We start from the raw sequence: 22,582 nt of genomic DNA, 5'->3' as shown, positions 1-22,582 counted from the left end.
GAGTTACAGAAAGGAGAGTAGTCGGGTGTTCACTGTGTCTTGTAGAAAGGACGAGAAGAAATCAGCAGATTTAGTGTGAGTAATTTGCAGCAGCAAATTTAGGATGAGTAATAATCTGTCCCATTTTAAGGACGGTGTAATGGGCTACCTAGAGTACTGTGTATGCTGCCTTGCTGTCTCTCAAAGGATAGGACAGATTTTAAGAGCTGTTGAATACCTGCAAACAGCTAGCAGCTTCCTCTTGGCATCCTGAACGAAAGGGCCCGGCTAAGTTGGGCAGAGCAGAGCATGGCCCGTCACTGGTCCTTCCTGGTCTAATCAGGTGTGGCAACCGGTATTCGCGAAGCCTTGAGATGCTCTGGGGTGCAAAATGGTTACTCAGGTTTATGAAACAAAGAAAAAGCATTTTTGACAGGTGAAAAAGACAAGATAAAGTGATGAGACTTTTTAAAAGAATTGTCTTGAATCCTGACATCCTTAGTACATGGCTACATCTCCTCTTGTCCCCTTTCTTCCAATTTCTCCGGCTACAACTGGCAAAGAGTGCTAAAGCGTTTTTCCCACCGATGGGAATGTCTGTTGGAGCACTTCAGCAGCTCGCCTGGCTCAGCTGCCGAGAGGGTCCCCCTCGCCCTGAGCGGAGCTGTGGGCGTGCAGTGGAGGCTCGTTCATCGTGCCCTGCGAGGAGAGCCATTCCTGGCTTTTATTCTGAAGTGATGATGGCTGCCAGCTCTCTCCAACCCTCAGCCAGTGCGGGCTGTACACTCTCATCCTGGCAGCAGTACCTTTGCGTGACCATCTCCGATCGGATGCCTCCTTCCGAGCGGAATATGTTTTCCAAAATCCTTTTGAGTGCCATCAGCCTCCTGCTTGCTAATTTGCAGCATTTCCTCTGCTCTTTGATGCAATTCATTCCAGGTAAGGTGCATAAACAAATCCTTCTATCCCAGCATCTTGGGAAAGGGTTTTCTGTTGCTGTTAAGAGCTGCTGCTGACACAGGTTGGTAGAGTGATTTAATTTCTGTTGATCAGAAATTAGGAACTAAGCGACTTGAAGTGTTCGATTGAAGCCAAAAATTCTTGGTTATTTATTGAAAAGATAAACAGCAGCGGCAAATAAATATATTGCAGAGATTCCCTGGGATTACTAGCATATACAGATGGTTTAGAGCTGGGAAACCACAAGACAGGAGATTCTGCAAAGGAACCTGCCATGGGACGGGTAAGGGGGCTGTGCAAGGCAGAGGATTGTGTAGAGCGGTGACGTTACTGAAGCTTTGATCTGAACACACAAGTGGGAAACTACTGCAAGGGATCTTGTATCACCACCGAACTCTGCAATCGGTGCCATTATTGCACAACTTCAACTTTTTTTTGTCTTGAGAGTGAGATCTCTCATCACAAAATAGGAACCAATAAAGACCATGACTTCATTCACCAGAATCTCTGCTTTTTAATGGTAGTGCTGGTTTTCTCCCCTTTGGAATCAAAGGATTGCTTTTGGGGTATCCAGAGATCTGAAAGCTTCTCAAACCTGCCTTGTTGTGCCACTAGAACACAACCATGGATACAAATTTAGGAACAGTCCAGGAGGTTTCTTTTTCGCTGCACGTTACTAAGTTGGTGTAAGGTGTGTGTCATCAACTACAGCTGTGAGATGGAAGACAGAAAATTCAGTGGCAGAGTAATTAATGCAAAATAAATGACGAAATACTAAGTCTAGCATTGGGAATGTCATATGAAACAACCTATTGTATTAGCATTTCAGGGTGTGATAAAGTACTTTCCCATTGGGAAAAAAGCCTATAGGCACAAAATCATGATGCCCTTCTGATCTGCTAGCAGATTGCAACAACCGTGTAATCTTGTTTAAACTGGGGATCTCTGCTAAATTTAAATTCTCTTGCACTCTACCTCTTCCATTATGCTTTGAACTTGAACTCTGTAGGAACATAAAGAACTGTGTTTCTTGTTTTGATCACCTGAGTGACATGAGAAGTCTGAAAATTTCCTTGCCTCATTTTCTGTATCTTTTTGAAAATTATGGATTTTCCCTGGCTTTTACTAAGGTCGTTTTGATAAAGCTTGCTGATACAGAATTTTCATAATTTAGCTAAAGGTGAGTGTTGCATCATTAAAAAGAAACCCCTCTATTATTTGTTCAGACATTTGAGTGAGACAGTGATAATAAAAAAGCGTGAATAAAATTTATTCCATCCGATATGTTTCCTGTGACACCGGCAAAGTTTTCCTACCTCACCAGTTCATAGTGCCTATCTAGGACAAGTGTTCCAAGGACTTGATTGTGTAAATCAATATTTAACACAGAAATTACACTTTCTTTGTGTCAGAAAAAAAAAAAACCAACCCTGAAGTGTAGAATCTGTTTCTACAGGTGGCTTTGGGAAATCAACAGATATTTCATATGCAAGGTGTATGCACAGTTCACAGTTGCTTTTCTCCCTTATCTCCCTTTGACAAGCCTTTCTCCACTCCTTTTCTCATTTGTTTTTTTCCCCCTGTGTTTTCTGTCACTTCTTTTATGTTCTTTGCTTCTTTGCCTGTTAGCAAGAAAGTGGGTGGCTGAGCCCCTGACAATGGGAGATCAACAGGCTGGCTGGAACAAGGAGTCAAGTATGGGGACTTCCGAGCAGACACAAGGCAAGTGCAACAACTTCAGAAATCAGTGTGGGACACTCAGGTGAGCCGAGGGGTTCAACCCTGGTGGAGGCAGAGGGTGTAGAGTCTGGACAGCAGAAATGAGTCGCGACAGCAACTCCAGTTTGGGGTGAAGGGAGGGGGAGAGCTCGTGTCCTTGCCCTCTTATTCCAACCTGTGATTTACAGGGACCATAATGTGGCCTGTATCTTGTGGCAGAGGATTTCCAAATCAGCTGTATGGTTACTCTGAATTTGCACAAATCCTCAGGGAAAACAGAATTTTTGCTTCACTCTCCCTGCTTGAAGAATATCAACTATGAGCATTCTGTTTACTAAAATCTGCCCTTAAGTCTGGTCCTGGATGTCCTTCTGAGTCAAGCAATTAGACTGCGCAGTTGCATGTAGAGACAAATATCGGTGGTCCCTGTGCTTTGGATTTGAATACGTAGGTTAAAATCAAAGTGGATTTGATATATCCAGTGTGATTTCAATTTCATGGCTAGCAAATGGCTTCTGTGTTTCCTCCATCTGCTGTTAAGATTTTCCGTCCCACTGTCCTGGTTTCAGCTGGAATAGAGTTAATTTTCTTCCCAGCAGCTGTTATAGCACTGTGTTTTGGATTTAGTATGAGAATAATGTTGATAACACACAGATTTTTTTTAGCTGATGCTAAGTAATGTTTATACTAAGTCAAGGATTTTTCAGCTTCTCATACTTTGCCAGCAAGAAGGCTGGATGGGCACAAAGAAGCTGGGAGGGGACACAACCAGGACAGCTGACCCAAACTGGCTAAAGGAATATTCCATACCATAGGACATTATGCCCAGTATATAAACTGGGGGGGAGTTGGCTGGGAGGGCGGGCTCACTGCTCAGGGACTGGCTGAGCAACAATCAGTGAGTGCTGGGCGACTGCACTGTGCATCACTTGTCTGTCTTGGGGTTTATTTCACTCTTATCTTCCTTTTCATTACAACTATAACTTATTATATTTTAATCTTTATTTTTATTTCAATTATTAAACTGTTCTTAACCCAAGAGTTCTACCTGGCTTTGATTCTCCTCCCAGTCCTACAGTGGGGGGGTGAGGAGGGGCGAAGGGGTGGCTGTATGGTGCTTAGTTGCGGGCTGGGGATAAACAACACCCACCCATTGCTGTTTAAGAACAACTGAATGCCTGGTTCATTGCTACCCAAAGCAAGTGGAGTAGCTTCTTCTGTACAGAAACTTTTTCAAGATCCTTGTCCTTGGTTCCCCTTTCTCTGGATATAAATAATCAGTGCTAGGATGTCAGTTGGTGACTGGCAGAGAAATCATGGCACACAACTCTTTGAATAGAAACAGTACATGAACAGACATGCCAGGGTATGATAACTCTGTAGCAATTGCTTACGATCTTTAGAAAAAGATTGTAAATGTAACAGCTTTTAGTATTGAGCTATGATTACATTTGGAGGGTAGACTTTGTTAGGTTGGTTTTGTTTTGGTTTGTTTTTTTTTTATAGAGAAGAAGTGTAGGATGTGCAGCCACTGTGTTGTGTGGTGTTTTGTTTTTTTTTTTTTCTTTTTAAATACAGCTATGGTCACTCACAGATTAGCAACAAAAAGATTTCCTTTGATGTGTTTGTTCTGTATTGTACTGTCCTGCCTATGTATTGCAGCAGCTTGGTTTTTTTGGAAGGAGTGCAAGCCTTTCCTGTGCTGTCAGGGGAATGAGTTGCAGTAGCCCCCTCTGGCCTAACAGCCTGTGGTATCAGCTGCTGCTGCTACTGATCAAATCTCAGTGCTTTGCAAAGGTAATGCTTCCTTAAAAAAAAGAAAAAAAATGGGCAGGTTGCATAAAGTTCCCACGAAGAACCTCTCTGACCACACCCACCCACCCACCCTTGCCTCTCTGGGATGCTGCAGTGCTTTGGAGATGATGGTCCCTAAGGCACTCCCTGACAACATCTTATTTCCAGATCAGACCTAGGATCTGCAAGAGTGAGGCAGTTTACGTAATGCAAGGAAAAGATTTTTTTTTTTTTTTTGTGTTGTGCCAAGTTTCGAGGAGGTCGTTGCTTATTTTTGTCTTTTGTTTCTTGTCCTGAATCTCTTCAGAAGGAACTCACCAGAGCAAACCTGCTGGGGTTTTTTGGTTTGTTTGGTGGGGTTTTTTGTTTTGCTTTGTTTGGGTTTTGTTGTTGGTGGTTTTTTTTGTTGTTTTTTATGTTTTTTTGTGGTTTTTTTCCACCCCTCCTCCTGGCTTTTCAGCATTGTCCTAGAATGACTTACCATGTTTCTGAAATCTTCTGTTTTGATTCATCTGGGTATTATGATTTGATTACATTTTGCATGCATGACTGTCAGGAGCTTCAGCTCATTTGAGTAGCTCCCAGAAGGAAAGATAGTACGTTACTGTGCTAGGCTTGTTTCTTTCTGGTCAGATAGGACAGGGTGTTAACTTACACATTCTTGTAGTATATAGCCTGTTCTCAGACACTTTCTGGGTTATGTCTTGAAATGAACCCTAAGCAGATGAATTCTAACCAGATCAGATTTCAGGAAGGATTACTAAGATGATCATGTGAAAGGCAGGGGAAGGAAAACAAAAGGAACTTCTCTTGCTTGGCTTAGAAAGTGATAGGATTCCTTGCTCTAAATACAGTGTGTGGTAAACACAAGAGGGAGGAGTACCAAAGACACACACAAGTGCTGACAGAACAAGGGGATAAACTGTCCTATGAATAAAATCCTTCTGTAAATTCAAAGGATTTCTCTAATCATCTGGTCGATGAGCAGTCTTCCAAAGAGGGAATAAGTGCCAAGAAACACAGTAACTTTTAAAACAGAGTTCATATACATGACTTCTGGGGACAGCACTTGGGAGGAGATGACCCAGGAGGTCTTTTCCAGGCCTGTTCAGGCTCTTTTGTGAAGTTTATCTTTCTAAATTCCTGTCTGTAATTGCACTGCTCTCCGCTGAGTTTCAGTGTAGTGCCGTCCTTGGTCATGCCATCTTTGTTCCGGCTTGGATGCAAAAATGTCTCTTTGGGCACATGTTGCTTTCATTTTTTCAGTATATTTTATACATCTTTACAAACTGTAGCTTGACCTACTAAAGCTGCATTTCTGCAAATATTGTCACTAGACCTGCCAGATGTTGGTTGGTAAGAAAAGCCTCTACTTCCTTACGTCTAAGGAAATACTCTGAAGCACTAGTGTTGGGATCTGACTGCTTCATATAGGATTTAATCAGAGCTTAGTTGAATTTTAAGAGGGAGAGGATGTTGGTAGTTTGAGGTTAATTACGTTAGTGCTGCAGCCTGAATTCTTTGTCTAGCTGACTGACCATATTAGAGATCTAAAGAAGGATTTGAGGACTGGCAGACCAGAGAACTACACTGAAGGAATCTTGCAGTTTACCTTCCTGCATGCCTAACGCCCATTCTGCCTGTGGCTGTTCTAAAGAAGCAAGTATAGAAAGATGCTGTCTGCCAACTCAGTTCTTTTGCAGATGTTCTGTCTAAAATAGCAAATTTGCTCTGTAGATGTGAGCACATACTGTCAGAGGCTGACAGGTAAATTGTGCAGCAGCTTCATGTAATCACCTGGATAAATGTATGTAGGCTACAAGCAGCAGTGGTGTAACACTGTAAAAGTATGTAGGCTACAAGCAGCAGTGGTGTAAGTGACTGGTAGAACCAGAACAAATTGCCACTCCAGAAAACCAGAATGAAGTTCAGTATCAGTCTGGACTCTGTTCAGTGTGTGGTCTGGTCTCTACTGGACCTGGTTCAGGAATGGATTTCTGTATGCCATGCTGTCCTTTTTTATCAGTATTTCACACCTAAATCTTCATCAGTTCTACTTTAGTTCAGGGCTCAGTGGTCTTGTGGTGAGGATGAAGCAGGATAGCAAAGGAACTCCATGACCTGTGGACATGAAACCCGTGATAGATGAGGAGGAGGCAACAGCACTGGGAGGGGAGGCAACAGCCTGTGTACATTCTAGGTAAATCCACCTCTGCAGCTAAATGGATTGCTAAAACAATCCTTGTGTGGATGAGGCTTTGCACGCCAGCCTGCTGGAGCCAATAACGCACACAGCATTCCGATCGCTTCATGCTTGCTTGGTGCTTTTGTCCTGTAATTGTTTAAAGGGGATGCTACATTCAAACGAGGCTCATCAGAAATGATCCTTTTCTGTTATCGTGTATTTACATACCAAGGAAATCTGCTTAATTTGTTTTGTACTGTCCTGTAGATGTATTTCAGCTCCGTTTCATTTGTGTTCTTCCTGACTTACTTTTTTTGGGGGGGCTGCGATTATTTTTGGTTTTGGTTACTTTTTGTTCAAGGGAAAAAGTCGGTGATTGCCTTTTTGACCTTTAATTAAAAGAAAAGTTCTCTTCTTTCCTATCATCATGTATTTTATTACCTGATTTGGACTGCAGAACAGGTGTCTCTAATGGATTAACTGCCGTGGAGTTAAATCCACTAGATTTTCAGCTCCCTGTGGATGTGTGGGGTATTATGAGAACACAGCTTTAGTTTAAACATCCACTACAGTTTGGCTGCTTGCGGGATGCTGAATGCTGTTCTTGCGGACATCCAAACTCAAGCTCGAGCAATTTTCTGTTTATTCAGGTGAAAATCTTAGTTACCTGCTTTTTGTTCACACTACTTTCTTTGCAGGTTTAAAGAATTTCCTGCCCAGCACATCAAAGGAGCAAATCACCTTCCACAGCCCCAGGGGTTTGCAATGCATCTCACCCTTAATTCAGACGGTGAAGGAGACCCCTCAGCCCATCACAGCGAAGATCAAAGGACATATTCCCAAATGGATTAATGGCAATCTTCTGAGGAATGGTCCTGGGAAGTTTGAATTTGGTGAGGAGAAGTAAGTCCAGGTTTGGTGATTTTGTCAAATGATTCTGGCCTGAGCACTACCTGAACCTAAAGGGGACCCCCCAAATGTCTCACCACTGTTTGGAGCCCCTTGTAATTTCTTTTTAAGTAAGAGATGGAAGAAATGCTTATGTTATTATTCTTTTAAGAACAGTTGCTCCCTCATCTGGAAACTCCCAGTGGGCTCTCTGCAAATAGGAGCATGGTTCACTTACTAAGGATGGAGAACCTGAGTCACAGAGAGGCTGTGACTTACTCAGAAGGGTATAATGAGGGAACAGAGCCGGGGATTAAAACATCCGCGCTCCTAGTCCTTCATCGTTAACAAAAGTCCATCCCACAAGCACTGTAAATTCCGGGGCAAGATTTGTAAAGTTGATTGCACTAAATTGTGAGAGTTGCTTTAGAAGCAAATTCATTTAATTTTTAAAATAATATATTAAAATATTTCAAGAAGGCAACTACTGCCTTTGCCTTGGAATCTGACATTCTCGCTAATTGGCAAATTTGGCTCTTCCTCCAACAAAGCTGATGGCAGCAACTGGCCAAAGGTGATAATCTTAGCATATTTCCAGAGACAGTAAGGTTTTCTCAAAGTCTCAGAGATCTCTCGTTTCGGAGATGATAGCATCCTCCTGAGAACTAAAGGCTCCTTCTTGTGCGGTTCAGCTTTCAGTAATAATTGCTATTCTTGTTGTACAGTAAACCACAATTTCTATTCCCTGTGCAGAAGTCTGCAGTGACTGGTTTACCAGTAAAGATTATTTCCGCCCAAAAGCTTTAGCATTTCCAGAAGTCCCTGAGGTCCACTTTCAAAAGTAATATAGGGAGCCCAAATCTCACTGAAAGTCAGCATCTAACCTCAGGTTCCACAGCTGTAAATACATCTGATTTGTTCCACACAATTCAAATATTTTCCCAGACTCATCACAAGGCTGTGAATGTTTAAATGTTCGTGGGATCTGGACATTAGCTTTTTACAAACAACAATAAACCTAAAGGCGAGAGGGAGCAGTATAGCAGAACATCATATAGTGCCCAACTCTTGTTCTCTTCTTTCTCTCTTCTCAAAGATTTAACCATTGGTTTGATGGCATGGCCCTGTTGCATCAGTTCCAGTTGGAGAATGGCACAGTGACATACCGGAGCAAGTTTCTGCAGAGCAGCTCCTACCTGACTAACAGCCAGCACAACCGCATCGTGGTCTCAGAGTTTGGGACACTGGCTATGCCAGACCCGTGCAAGAGTGTCTTTGGGCGCTTCATGTCACGCTTTGAGATGCCACGTGAGAGGGTTTCTAAGAAATAAGAAATGTTCTGAGGTTTTCTTGGGGAGCTTGTGGTTGGGTTTAAAGGGAGACCTGAGGAAGGCTGGTAGGCCTATTCTGAGCCCATGTTTTTCTTAGAAGATGATTTCTTGGCACAACAACATCAAGAATGCAAGTTGGTGTCAGACTTAGCTGGGAGAGGCACATTTGGTTTAATGTTTTAGTGCCACTTCAGCTCTCTCGATTCCAGAGTTTGTTGCACATTTCCAACAGAAATCTTTCCCCGAAGAACACCCTGTGCCGTCCTGATAATGAGCATTACAATCTGATTCTATCTGAGATGCAGCTTTGCCCTTAAAACACCTTGCCTTGCTAAGCTTGTAGGGTAAGTGGGCTAATCCTTCCCTTCCTGCACTAAGGTGCTGAGTAGTGTGCGAGATGGTATTGCACAGGAACGGAAGTACCATTACCTATAGGATTCCTTCTATGTCAGGAAAGAAATAGGCTTAAATGCAAGCAAAGTACTTTCCACTAAAACCAGAACAGATCTAAAGTTTGCAACCTGTTGCTCATGTGTGTGACCATCTTCTGCTTCTTATCTTCCCTGAGGAGATGGATCCTGTCCTGCCATGTCATCCGTTCCCTTCAAAGGTGCTCCTACATTCACTCATTGGTCTGCCCAGCTCCCCAACTCCCCACCCTACCCCAGGTCTCTCAAAAAATTTCAGAACTACCTACATCCCCATCTTCTTTGCCAAGCTCCAGCAGGTTGTTCCTGCACACCCTTGCCTATTGGACTCTTCAGACACATGTATTCCTCACTACAAGAAGGCCTGTGCTCCAGGCTTTTCCTGTATCAGCTTCAGGCTCTGTGTTCACCACACACACGATGTCCAGCTGGGGGGAATCACTTTTTTCTCAGCAATTCACAGCCGCCTGGCTAGTAAGCCTCAGCTCCCCTAGGAGCAGCCAGAACAGCTCTGGCTGTTGTGTGCGTGTAGCTCTCAAAAGGCATCTCCTTGACTCAGTTTTAAAGAGAAAGAGAACAGGGAAAAAGCAGCATTCCCTGTCCAAGCTGTGTCACACAAATAACAGCCCTGCCCTCCCCTGAACCCAAGTTGTAGCTTGAAGTCTTGCCCCTCTTGTTTCCAGTGCTTGACGCTCTTCATGTGGCTGTCAGAGGAGAGGACTATGGCTGGGGAGGAAGGGGAGAGGGAGATGAAGAAGTAAGAGGTCAGAAACAAAGGGCATGTGGATTATGAAGACTGTCTTGGCTTCACTGAAGTGATTTCCACAAGAACCAGTCCTTGTCCTTTTATCCTGAACTCACCTGTGCAGACAGTTTCCTGAGTGCCTTTGTTGATGTGTGAGATATTCCTAATCAACCACAGAGGGATCAGTGACATTGCAAATGGGTTTATTTGTTTAAACAACTCTAACATGCTGTAATGTCAGGCGAATTTAAACAGTGCTGTGTACAACTCCAGAATTTCATTTCAGAACCAAGTGACAATGCCAGTGTGAACTACGTTGTGTATAAAGGAGACTATTATGTCAGCAGTGAGAACATCTTCATGTACAAAGTGGACCCGGAAACACTTGAAACGAAGGAAAAGGTGTGGACAGATGGGATAAGGGTGATACCTTACGGTACAGGAGAATCCCTCCTTGCTGTTTCTAAGAGCAGCAAGGGGGAATCCACATTCCAAAAGAAATGACAAGTGCAGCTCTGGCCCATGGCCATAAACATCTCTTCACGGGGTGCTTGAGTCCCTGAAAAATCTACTTAGCAGTAAGGCGGCTTTCATGAGTGAAGATTCACTCACTGCCCACAGCAGCAAGCAAGGGGAGAGACAGATACAGCCTCATTTCCGTTTGGGTACAGCTGGCGTTCTTCCAGTGTACTTGCTGCTTGTCTGGACTTGTCTGTACCTACCAGTGTGTGAAGAATAAAAGTGCGTACAGGAAGAAGTTAACATCACTCATCTGAGTTCTGTATTCTTGCCCTGTCTCTTAATTCTTCCTATCTGTTCCCTTTATCTCCTTCTTACACCCACAGCTTTACACGCTCCAAAATGGCCCTTCAAAGTCTCTGTTGCAAATGGGTGATGAAGTCAGTGTAAAGTCAAGTTAAAGTTCAGCTGCCACTTTATTTTCTCCCATGCTAGCAAATAAACAAAAAGAGTGGAAGTCTTCCTGTGTGTTCTGTGCATCGTCTCACAGGAGTGTGGCTGTATTTAAGGGAAGAACATGACCTGTGAAATGACAGCATAAACCCTGTGTCCCCCCTACCTGCACCCTTAGAGGGAATTTGGGGATTTGCTGGGCTGGACAACTGTAAGAAGGACTGAGGGAGGATTCTACCATTCCTAAATCAGTACTAACTACCGCCCCTTTAATACCACAAAATACCAGGTTCAGCACACCCTCAGATCCCCAGGGAGGCATCCCAGGAGTCTCTCTCCTACAGGATCAGCTGTCTGTCTGTCGTTATTACATGGGGCCCTAGCTAAAATGTTCATATGGGCAAAACTCGCACTGTGTCAGCATTTCCTGCCATTAGTAATGATCATGTCTCCCAGAGAAATAGCTAGTGCCATTAGTCCCATTTTACTGGTAGTAGTAACACAGAGAGAAACTCGTTAATTTTCAAGGATTTCAGGAATATTGCAGGCAAAATGAAGGCTTAAGTCTAGATCCCACGTTAGGGCTGTAATCATCAAGCTGATCTTCCTCAGACGTTCACAAAGCTGACATTTAGAAAGGCTGTGGCTTGCTACAGAGCAACAGGAAACTTCTCTACTGACTGGAAACCTTTTGCATTTGCAGGTAGACTGGAGCAAATTTGTTGCGGTGAATGGAGCCACTGCTCATCCTCATTATGAGTCTGATGGGACAACCTACAACATGGGCAATTCCTACGGGAAACATGGTGAGACTGGTCCGTGGGCAGGGTACACAGGCTGCCTCTGCTGCTGCTCCAAGGAGCAGGTGTTGAAGAAACTTCAGTGTCTAAAGAGACTTTGAAATTGCGGTTTCTCTTTATGTCAAAATAATGGCAAACAAGTTTAGTTCTTATTGCAGGGTGTCAGTCTGTCTCATAAATTTGGCTTCTCTCAGCAGTTAGTTTCTAATGCTTCTGACTTTGGCCTGTGAATATCCAATGGATTCCCCTCTTCCTCTCCTAAGCTGTTATGGAAAACATGAGAATGATTTTTAAAGTCTCATCCAGCATTGAAGCTCAGCCAAAGAATTTTCACAATTAGCCCCATGACTTCCACTTACATTAATTGGTTTTGATAAGGTCTATAAGAGTTTATACAGGAGAGAAGGAATTATTACAATGCCCTGGCTAACTTACAGCAAAGATGAATTTTCTGAGATATTTTTCTTCTTCCCAAAATTTTGAGCATTACATCTATTTGGGATCTAGTTACACTGACATGGCTGCTCAGAGTTAACATTCCCCTCTAGTTACATGAAAGCCTTCTTTTTCAGATGCCTGAGGCCTGTGAAAACTGCCCTTTAATGTGATACCTCAGGCTGGTAGCAGTTCACAAAACAATTGCCCAGTTTTGACCATTTTTCATTCTTGTTCTTTTCCTTTCCTTTTGTCTTTAGCAATATCTAGCTTTGCAGCACATGCTGTTTTCAGCTGGAGAGACTGAACTACTGATTACTATTCAAACGTGCCATTCTTTCCTGCCCATATGCTCAGATTTATTAAATGAGCATCAGTCATCGCCAAGGCTCAAAATTTTCATTTCCTTTGATAGGCAAGCTATGAACTTGGTTTTCTTCTTGATCCTGTTATTACAGGGTACTCTAGGTTAACCTAAGGAATGCATTCCAGACAGTAAAATTAGATGGCATTCTACCAGACTGAGAAGATCCTTCTACTTCCTTTCAATTTCTTTGTTTGCTAGGTTAGCCTCTTTAGATTGTTCTGTCGACTTGGTAACTGGCTTCTTGTTTTCTGCTCAGTTTAGCTATGACCATGGTTCCTAGTATTCTAGGGAAACAGAAGGGGACAGAGCCTGACTTAGTTTTCATGAAGGTGAAGTCTCACATCTCAGTGGTACTGAAGACCCTTTCTCCTTTCCAGGGTCTGTCTATAATATCATTCAGGTCCCTCCACAAAAGTCCAACTGTAATGACACATTAGAGGGGGCGAAAGTGCTCTGCTCCATTGCTCCAATGGATAAGTTGAAACCCTCCTACTATCACAGCTTTGGTAAGAATGCTTTCTATCTCAAACTCTGAAATTTAAGTGGTTTTAACTTACTGTGAGGCAGAAAAGGCTGTTCACTGCCGTCTGCCTGGAGATTTTTTTATTGTCTCATTTACCTAATGCTCGATGATATTTCCTTCCATTTTTTTTTCAGGAATGAGCGAAAACTACATCATTTTCATTGAGCAACCCATCAAGCTGAATCTGTTGCAGATTATTACTTCCAAACTCCGTGGGAGAGCCATTTCTGAAGGGATAAGCTGGGAGCCTCAGTACAATACTTGCTTCCATGTGGTGAATAAGCACACTGGGGAGGTAGGTGGATCTTTGGCCTGTAGCTGTAATCTTAGCTCCCAAGAGAAGAGTGCTGGGAAGCAGCCACAGATAGCTGTATGAATCAGTCCGGAAGTTACTGCAATACAGGCTTTATAAGCACAGGCGTAGGTTTGCTAGAAAAGGGATTCATGCTTGCATTTTCCTCTTTATTGATTCATTTCTTTGCCAGCCCTAAAAGAACAGGCAGAAATAAGCAGTTTGGGGCTCCTGGGACTGCAGCACAGGGACTGAAATGCAATTCCCGAGTACTGAGGAGTATGAAAAGGTCAGTCATAGCCTGGGAATGATGCTGTAGGGATGGAGTCATGACAGCAAGGGCCCTATCCTGGACTGCTTTACATTTTGGTATTTCTTCATCTGGTTTTGCCTACTGACAGGCTTAAAGCAGCTCTTCCATTGTAACACAAAGACACAAGACAAATACCAAGGAATGAGTGGGGAATAAAATGGGGGAGAGAAGAGAAAACTTTTTGAGGTGTGGCTGGGATCTTTAGAGGGGGAATTTAGCCTCCCGTATGGTCACCGTAGGTGCTGCCAGGGCAGTGGTGCAGCAAGCCCTTTGCTACTTTCCATCAAATCAATGCCTTTGAAGATCATGGCTGTGTGGTCCTTGATCTGTGCTGCCAGGATGATGGAACAACTCTGGCTACCTACAAACTTCAGAATCTGCGGAGGAGCGGGGAAGGCCTGGATCAGGTGAGATCTCTGCACTTGTGCTGAACAGGATCTGGTGGGGCCACATGCTGCTTGAGTTATTTTTCTGAAGCAAGGCTCAGGTTAGTACAATGGAGATCACCCTGGGGGACCACGAGGCAGAGGATGTGAACTGGGAAAAGGAACCACAACTATATGAAAAGACTAAAATTATATTCTATTTAAATGTTGGCATTTTTATTTCCATTTAGCAGATAATCTCTGTGGAGCATTTCCTTGAAACTTTTAAAACTGGTGTGTAACACAGATCTCCATGAGCCTCGCAGAATGTATTCCTGTTTTAAAATATTGTTTTTAATGATACTAATTTTCCATATCCCTGCGTAATGAAATTTTTCCCCCAAGAAGTATGCAAAATAAGTTTTTTCATGACTTTCAAAGGGCAAAAGAAAACCTGTCGTTTAAAGGCATTACCAGCCTTTATTATGTAAATCACAGAAACACAAACATCACAGAAACCCCTACATTGTTCCTCACATCCACCTCACAAGAGCATGTACTCAGAAATGACTTACTATGGCCAACTCTGTCAAAAACACCGTTTGAAGCCATACAAGAGGCATTACTTTGCATAGGTCATATGCTGGAAAAGTGGGGGTGCTTTCAGTTTCTTGTACTGCAGATGCATTTATTGGAAACCCACCATATGGTGGGTGAAGGGCAGGAATTTCTACAACATGTTCAGACAAATCTGAACTTCCCCTGTCTATGTTCTGAGCTATCTAGAAGCAAGTCAGTTCTGATCCGAAAAGTATATAGTTGTGTCTCCGTAGGGTCTTTTTGTTCCTGTATTGGTTTTTTTGGCAAAGATGTGGTGAACATTAATTAATTCCAGTACAGCATAGTGTTTATATGACCGTTTGCTTTGCGAACTGATTCCAGCTTTTGCTCGGCTTTTTATGAACACAAAAGAGCTATAATTTGATCTGTCTGAAGGTGTCCTGATGTCAACATTAGGCATGTGTTTCCAACACCCACGTTCTTTAACTGACAAGTAGCAGAGCCATTAAACTGTACACACACACACACAAGTGCAAGTCATTTCAAAACAGAATCTTAAATTTATGCTGCACTGAAAGACTAAGGCATGCCTGAGCATGATTTGTCTTTTCCCCCAACTCATGCGTAGTGCTTTTTGCTTGCTGACAAAACCACATTTTGTCTGGCAGAGTTCCTCAACCAATCAGTTTTCTGTGGCTACATAAAACACAGGTTTTGAAAATAGGGTTTCAAGATTAACACATATGATTAAAGTGAAGTTTCACATTGAACTGGTGAGTTACGAGTTGAAGTAACTGAAAAACACCAGAACAGGGTCCTTGCCACCTATTTTATTTAGGAGGCTGAAAGTATTATGTGTTCTAAACTTGGCTTGGACAGAACTTTAGTGGCAATGGTGGAATTATTCCTCTCATGCAACCCACTGAATGTCTGCCACACTGGAGGCTGCTGGTCTGCTCTCCCCTTTGCTCCCCAAGTAAATCCACCACTACCCTCAACTTCCCAAACGTGGAGCCCACGTGTACCTGGGAAGGGAAGAGGAAAATCATGCAGGCCAACTGCAGGCATTGAACTGCTGCTTGCCCCATCATCCAGGGGAGAGGGAGGCTCCTCCAGAGACTGATGTAGATCATTTAGTCAGATATTTCCAGTCATCCTCTGGACTAAGCCCTTCCTTCCATTAATTTCACAGAGCCAACGTTTATGCTCCAAGATGAGCAGCAAGCAGTATGGTCGGTGTCCGTATCATGTTGTCATCCCACAAAGATCTGAGACAGTCTGCAGTCAAGCAGTTTTTCTTCTGAAGCTTTGTAACCACATGCAGCTTTATATACTCACAAAGTTCTTCTGCCATGTATGGTTCATATTATTTAAATTAATGTGGAAATTCCTCAGGCTTCCAAAGTGGGACTGCCACTAGTCACCATAGGGCTGCAGAGGGTGCGTTTCCAGCACGGGTCTCCCCTCGGCTTGCTCAGTGCCACGGAGGTCCCATTTTGTGCAATTCCCCTATTAGCTCATGAGCTTGGTTGGGCAAGAAGGGCCCAACCAGTCAGTGGGGCATATATGGACATGCTGTAAAAAGAATCAATGTACGTCTGTTTTAACTGAATAGAACACAGTGCAGCATATGTCCCAATGCTGGATCTGGAGGATAACTGGGTGATTTGCATTTCCAACTCAGCATTAGTTACTGTGAAAGCAGTGCTAAGCCATTTAATTGGTTGTCTTTTTGTTTTCTACTGTAAAGTACTGGAACAAGCAGAGCCCTTACCAGAACTTGGTAAAACACACTATAGAAAGAAGATTTCAGGGGTGGGAGGAATGTCTAAAACTTCAGAATTGTTCCCTAAAAGGGCACTTAGCCTGACATGCCACTCTCTTCTCTCTCCATCACCATAACTTTCTGTCTCTGCAATAGATTTATGACTCAGTATCCCGAGCTTTCCCTCGTCGCTTTGTTCTCCCACTGAATGTGAATTCAGACACACCTGTGGGGAAGAATCTGAACCCACTGTCCTATACACTGGCAAGGGCTGTGAAGGATGCAGATGGCAAGGTATGTGTTAAAAACTGCATTTATGGCTGTGGCAAGATCGCCTGCAACAGTTACCATCCTCTGCTGTTATCTTCTCAGATCTTGTCCATCAAGCAAGCAAGCAAGGTTTGGTCATTACTAAGATGACTATCACATTTGCTTAAATGAGAGAGCGAAGACAGATTGTGACTTACCAAAAATGCCTAAGTGGATTCTGAGCCTTTATGATAATTGACCAAGCTTCAGCTTCTTCATTGACAAAATCCTCCATGCTCTCACCCGGGTACAGAAGTGCTTTTTGGTTCCAGCTCTGAACAGCCCTACAGTTGCATTTGGTGGTACAGAACATGCTTTGTCCACTCTGAGTGGAGTCATCTCTGTGTGTACTTTGTATATGAGATTGCTGAGTGCTGGACCTGGGATTTTCTGAGCTAGCAGTGCAGGAATACATGGACTTGCTGCTGTTTTTCACGTTAGACTGATTCTTGAAGTTCCTGAGGTCTGTGATGGGTGAAACAGATAAGGAAGACAGAATTGGTGCTTCCACCTGCCTCAGTGCAACGTCAGGCTCATCTTTAAACATTTCTTCTCCACAGTGGTGGTGCAGTGGGTTGGTGGGACCAGTCAGGACTGCCCAGTCAAAGCTAAAGTGACACTCGTGTAATGCTTCTTCTAGGTCTGGTGCACACATGAAAACCTCCACCCTGAGGGCTTTGAAAAGGTTGGGGGCTTGGAGTTCCCCCAGATCAACTACTCTCAGTACAATGGCAGGAGGTACCGTTATGTCTATGGATGTGGTTTTCGGCATTTGGTTGGAGATTCTTTGATCAAGGTTGATGTGGAGACCAAGAATTTCAAGGTGAGGCAAAGTGAGATTATCTTTTTTCAGCAATGGGAGTCATTCCACTGAACTGCCCTTGAAGATGTGTCATTTACTAGGCACTTTAGGGGTCTTCGTTCAGATGGGTCTGAGATGAGATTCCTAATTTCACGTCTCACCTAGCACCTATCAATGTGGCACACTTACCAAAAAGGAGAAGACTCTTACCAAAAAGAAGAGGATACCACTCCAGGTTCCTAGATAGATGACGGAACAGAAAGGGTTGGAGAAAGTGTGCTTGTGTCTTCCAGGCCGAAGAAGAGTCATCTCTTACCATACAGTACAGAAAATACCCAAGTAGCATAGGCAGTTGGAGATAAACTGCCAAAATATTTATGACTTGGGCAAAAAAAAGGTTTAGGATATTTTTGACTGCAAACACAAGCTGGAATTTTGCCTGTGGCTCCCTTAAGCAGGAAATAATGATCTCCAAAGCGTTAAACACTTACTAGTCAGAAACTTTCTTGGAGGCTGGCGAGAGTTAGGAATCCTTAGAAAGAGATGCCCATTTTGATTGTTCTGCTCCAGACACTCATTTTGCAGTAAGAGTGCCCTCCTTCAGCACAGCTTTGGGGTTCTGTGGCTCTGCCTGCCATAGGAGCAGCAGCTATGCCCTCAGGTGGTGATGGTGATAGAGACTCTCTCTCCACTGCCTGGGCACAACATGGTCTGGACTAGGGTGCTGTGAAGGTGGCTGTGCCATCTAGGGTGGTGGTGTTTTCTGAGCTTGTAGCTTATACCTGTGCCAGCACAAACTGTTGGATGAAATAATTAATAGGAACCCTTTTCATTGCCTGGTTGCATGATGCCTGGCACAATGGGCATGCTGTCACAACAATGGCACCATCATACTACTGGGATCAAAAGAATTAATTAAAAGGTTGAACTATAGATTTTATTGGAGCACAGAGTATGCCTGGGTATCTTTGTGGGGAGCACTGCAACTTGCAACTCTGCTAACTGGAGCAGACAAGTATTAATGAAATGAAACACATTCATATGTTACTGTGCTTGCTAGATTTGGCAGGAGGATGGATCCTACCCATCAGAGCCTGTGTTTGTGCCAGTGCCTAATGCTACAGCAGAAGACAGCGGAGTCATCTTGTCTGTTGTGGTCTCCCCCACTGAGGTAACTTACTGCTACTAGTTCATCCAAGTCCCATAGCATTAGATATACCTTCCGAACAACAAAACTGAATTTGAGGCGCTCTGGCAGATAGTTCTAGCACCCTGCTCCCCAAGGTGTGTGCCTCTTCGACTGCCAGCCACAGCCAGGCAGACCTCAAGTCGGAGTGGACCTTGGAATGTCATCATTTCTTGAGTGGCACCTGTGACTGTTAGTGCTCCTGGCCAACTGTCTGACAGGTTTAGTCTGTATGGCCTGGTTGTACACTTGGGCTCCTTGGTGTGTGGCGGATGTACTGGGTCGGACAGCAGAAGGAAGTGCAGCCTGGGAATTCATCGCAGCTTTCTTTTTTTTACCCTGCAGAACCAAAGTGCTTTCCTGCTTGTCTTGGATGCAGAGACCTTCACAGAATTAGGGCGAGCAGAAGTTGCAGTGCAAATGCCTTATGGATTCCACGGCATTTTTACTTCCCGCTAACTGAACACCTTGTCACTCAGGGCCAGGTCAGGCTCAGAAAGAAACCTCAGCTTTCTTTTACCTCCCACCTTTGTATGATGCCCTGGATGAAGGAACTGCTTTGTCTCCATCATAACCTCTGAGTTACTGCTGTATTCCTAACAACATACAGCAAAGCACCTGAGGAAGGCAGAAGGCCCTCCACTCAAACAGCCCACTGCTTTATCTTAATTTTCTGACTGTATTGATAGACCACACAGCCTGCCATGCGTAAGGCTTGCCAGGGAGGAAATGGAAACTAATATGACCGTTACCTTCAGGTGGTGGCAATGAGCTCTGAAAGGAAGAGAATATCGGTGCTTAGGGCAGTGACTTTGGCTGAAATATGTAAAGCAGAAGAGAGGAGTAAAACCAGCTAGTAACAGGTGGGCCCAATTGCATAAAAATTGCCTGCAGTAAACTCCAGAAGGTCAATGCAACCATCTTGTACTTGTGCTTTCCTCTGTACACTAACAGTGCCCTCAAATAAAACCTTGTGAAGTTTCTTCCTTTCTTTCCCTGCCCTCACCGGACCCTTGGCCAACTTTGTGCTGTGCCACAAGAGGCAAGGCGCAACCCTGACATGCACCTTATTATGCTACATGGTCCCGTAGACGTGCACAACATGTCTCCACCATGCTCCTGCTTAAGCAGCATCCCTGGGTCCAGCTCCGATGCTAACAGCTCCTGCCCTCCTCGTAGTTCAGCCAGTATGGAACGTGTACAGCTCCACTGCGGCTTTGATATCCCTTTGCTCTGAAGTTGAGCAGACCAAACATCCTCTCATATGCTTCTTTCCTCATCCAGGCTCCTGCAGTTGTTGAACTCTGAGGTGTGGGTGGATAGGTGTGCTGAAGGGAGCCCTCTGTAACAGTTCACTTGCAGGCTCTGCCTTTAGGACACTGTGAAAAGTGAAGGCTGCCAGGAAAACGGATTCCTCTCCTGGCTTAAGGACTTTTTATATTGCTTCATTGTGAGAAGACTGGAGATTGTTTTGAACCATGTCCTTGAGCAAAAGATGAGCCCTGGTGCCCTAGGGTTTGAAGGAAAGCCCTTGCTTCCTATTTGCAAACTTGTTTTGCTTTTTTTTTTTTTTGACTCCTGATGTCCTGGAGGCAGCCCAGACAGAACCAAACCAACTCAGAGCTGACTCACGCTACCCAAACAACCTAGCTTTATCTCTTCTCTGACCTTTCTTTACCTCACTTGGGAAAAGGTCTTGGGGAAAGACAAGGGAGAGAAACAAGGATTGTACACCAGGGCTGCAGCACTGGGAGAAGGCAGAGGGAGAGGCTCATGCCAAAGCTGACGTGACAAAGCCACTAGATGGCAAACACCTCCCGTTGCTGGTGCTCCAGGGCTCCCAGCCGGCCCCCTGTCAGTAACTTGCCGGGTCAGGCAGCGGAGTTGCCCTCCTGGAGCCTGTCACCCACAGCGGGAGAGAACAAACCCCAGCCAGGTCACACCCCCAGGACTGGAAGCCGAATGATGCCGAGGAAGTGCTTAGTGACAGTGGCCATTGCTGCTCTTTTTTAAACTTGTTTTTCTTGGTGAGGTGAAAGAAGAGGAAGGTGTCCCTGACCACGACCGGGGGTTGGAATTTGATGATCTTTGAAGGTCCCTTCCAACCCAAATTGTTCTATGATTTTAGGTGGGTAGGAATTAAATCCATGAAGTTTTTGCAGTGCCTTCAGGTGAGTATTGCTTTGCCAACTGTTTCTCTTCGGACTGTTGTGTAAACACCTTACAAGTGCCAGCTTTCCTTTGGCAGGCCCACCCCTGTGCACTGATCCATTTATAAACACACTTCTTGCAATTGTCATAATATAATAAAACACAAGCAAGTCAAACTGTCCCACAGGGCGAATCATTGCTAACATTACCTCTACAGGATGACTGAGAGGATGAAACACCTTGAAAGAGGAACATCAACGAAAAGACAAAAGGCAGGATGCACAAATTTCAGGTCTTTGATCTGGTTCTGCAGCAAACCTCAGTCCTGCCCTGTATAAAGCTCCTCTGCTGCCTGAGCTTTTTTCACTGATGCACTTTTTTTGTTGCACATCTCCAGTCATTCCATTTCTTGGCCTCGCATCCACTAGCCCAGGGCCTGGATAATGCAAATGAGGAATTTTCATATAGTCCAAGATAGTTTTGGTGCATGTTCTCTAAAGCAGAATTTGAAGTAAGCTGCAAGGTTAGCTCATAGATACTCAACAGCATCACTTCTCCCTGTACCATCTTCATACCAAGCCCACTTGGACACGGATGAACATCAATGATTCAACTGGAAAATGCAGCTCATGTTTTTCCGTCTCACATTTTGTCCTTCAGAGCTGATCCTTCCCTCCCCTGGAAGCCCACGTGGAAACGTTATAACAGCTGCTTCTTATCCTCCTGCTGATTCCCATGATTTTGACTGCTGTTCTCAGAGAGCTTCCAGTTTTCTGCATCGCCCAGTGATTCAGCGAGAAGTCAGCTAGTAAACACCTGGTGCAGGAAAGCACTTACCACCCAGAGGCAGATTACAGCAGTGGTCCGTTGGAGCTGTTGGCACACCTCTGCATTTGGTAGGGCTGACACAGTGGCTTTAACGACCTTTTTTATTTTCTCTCTGCATCACTGGCTCATCTGAGATCGCCACGTGTGTGCAGGAGACATGGGCTGGGGACAAGGAGGCACGGCCGTGAAGGGAAGCTGCTACAAGTATACTTGAAATTGCTAATGTACAGGGACCTGTAAAATCAGACATTTAATTTTAATGTTAGACATCACTTATGTTTTACTAGCTTTTTTTCCCCCCTATTTTTTTCCCTGTATTTTACTGTAATGTCTATAATTTCATTTCTACTTTTTCCTAACTACCTCTGTAGTCATTACCCACTTATGTTTTAAAACCTTTAACTCCTTGCCTAGTAAAGATAAGACAGACATTGGACAGTCTGAAAAACTCCCTGAGTACATCCCTAATAGCAGGAACCTAAAGAAAACAAGGGCCTAAGAAGACACCAGTGTCAAGAGAAGCGACTGAAAGCTGGAACAAACAGGAGCTGGAGGACGGATGAAGTAACTCCGTGAACGGAGATGGACAGGAGAGACCTGAAGTTTCCTGAGGGACAGCGTGAGGAAGGCCGTGGGGACCCCTAAGGAGGGGAGAAGACCCTCACTCTATTTTTACTACGCGCGCTCAGACTATGTAAATGAATTCTAAGAACCCGTTAGCATCAGACTGTTTTTTTCCAAGAAATCTAACGCATATGCGTGCTTTTTGGGTACGTTAGAGTTTTGTTAGAAGGTGCAGCGCTTGTGCTGGAGCGATCCCCAGCGCTGCGAAACAGACTCCCTAGGCGCGGTTCTACCCAGTCCCGACCGGGGGTTTCACCAGCCCGTGGCAAGGCCGGAGCTCAGGGAGCGCCCGGGGAGCGCCCGGGGAGCGCCGGCCCGCC

At 44.3% G+C, this 22,582-nt stretch overlaps 1 protein-coding gene across 3 annotated transcripts; it reads left to right on the top strand.

The window, feature by feature from the left end:
* Window positions 1-740: 740 nt before the first annotated feature.
* On the top strand, window positions 741-22,382 carry BCO2 (beta-carotene oxygenase 2). Of its 3 annotated transcripts, XM_074927255.1 has the most exons (13): window positions 741-918; window positions 2,569-2,661; window positions 7,336-7,540; window positions 8,622-8,833; window positions 10,316-10,431; window positions 11,645-11,747; window positions 12,921-13,049; window positions 13,201-13,361; window positions 13,911-14,078; window positions 16,519-16,656; window positions 17,312-17,494; window positions 18,534-18,644; window positions 19,005-22,382. In XM_074927255.1, exons 1-13 carry the CDS (start codon window positions 810-812, stop codon window positions 19,116-19,118), a joined length of 1,842 nt encoding a protein of 613 aa, XP_074783356.1. In that variant the 5' UTR covers window positions 741-809; the 3' UTR covers window positions 19,119-22,382. The 3 variants fall into 3 exon arrangements, with proteins under 3 accessions (XP_074783356.1, XP_074783357.1, XP_074783358.1); XM_074927256.1 differs by lacking the exon at window positions 2,569-2,661; XM_074927257.1 differs by lacking the exon at window positions 741-918 and having other exon boundaries at window positions 2,609-2,701.
* Window positions 22,383-22,582: the final 200 nt, after the last annotated feature.

The sequence above is a fragment of the Athene noctua genome, chromosome 26 (genome assembly GCF_965140245.1).
Source record: "Athene noctua chromosome 26, bAthNoc1.hap1.1, whole genome shotgun sequence".
Taxonomy (NCBI): Eukaryota; Metazoa; Chordata; class Aves; order Strigiformes; family Strigidae; genus Athene; species Athene noctua.
This window is presented reverse-complemented; position numbering and strand designations above follow the sequence as displayed.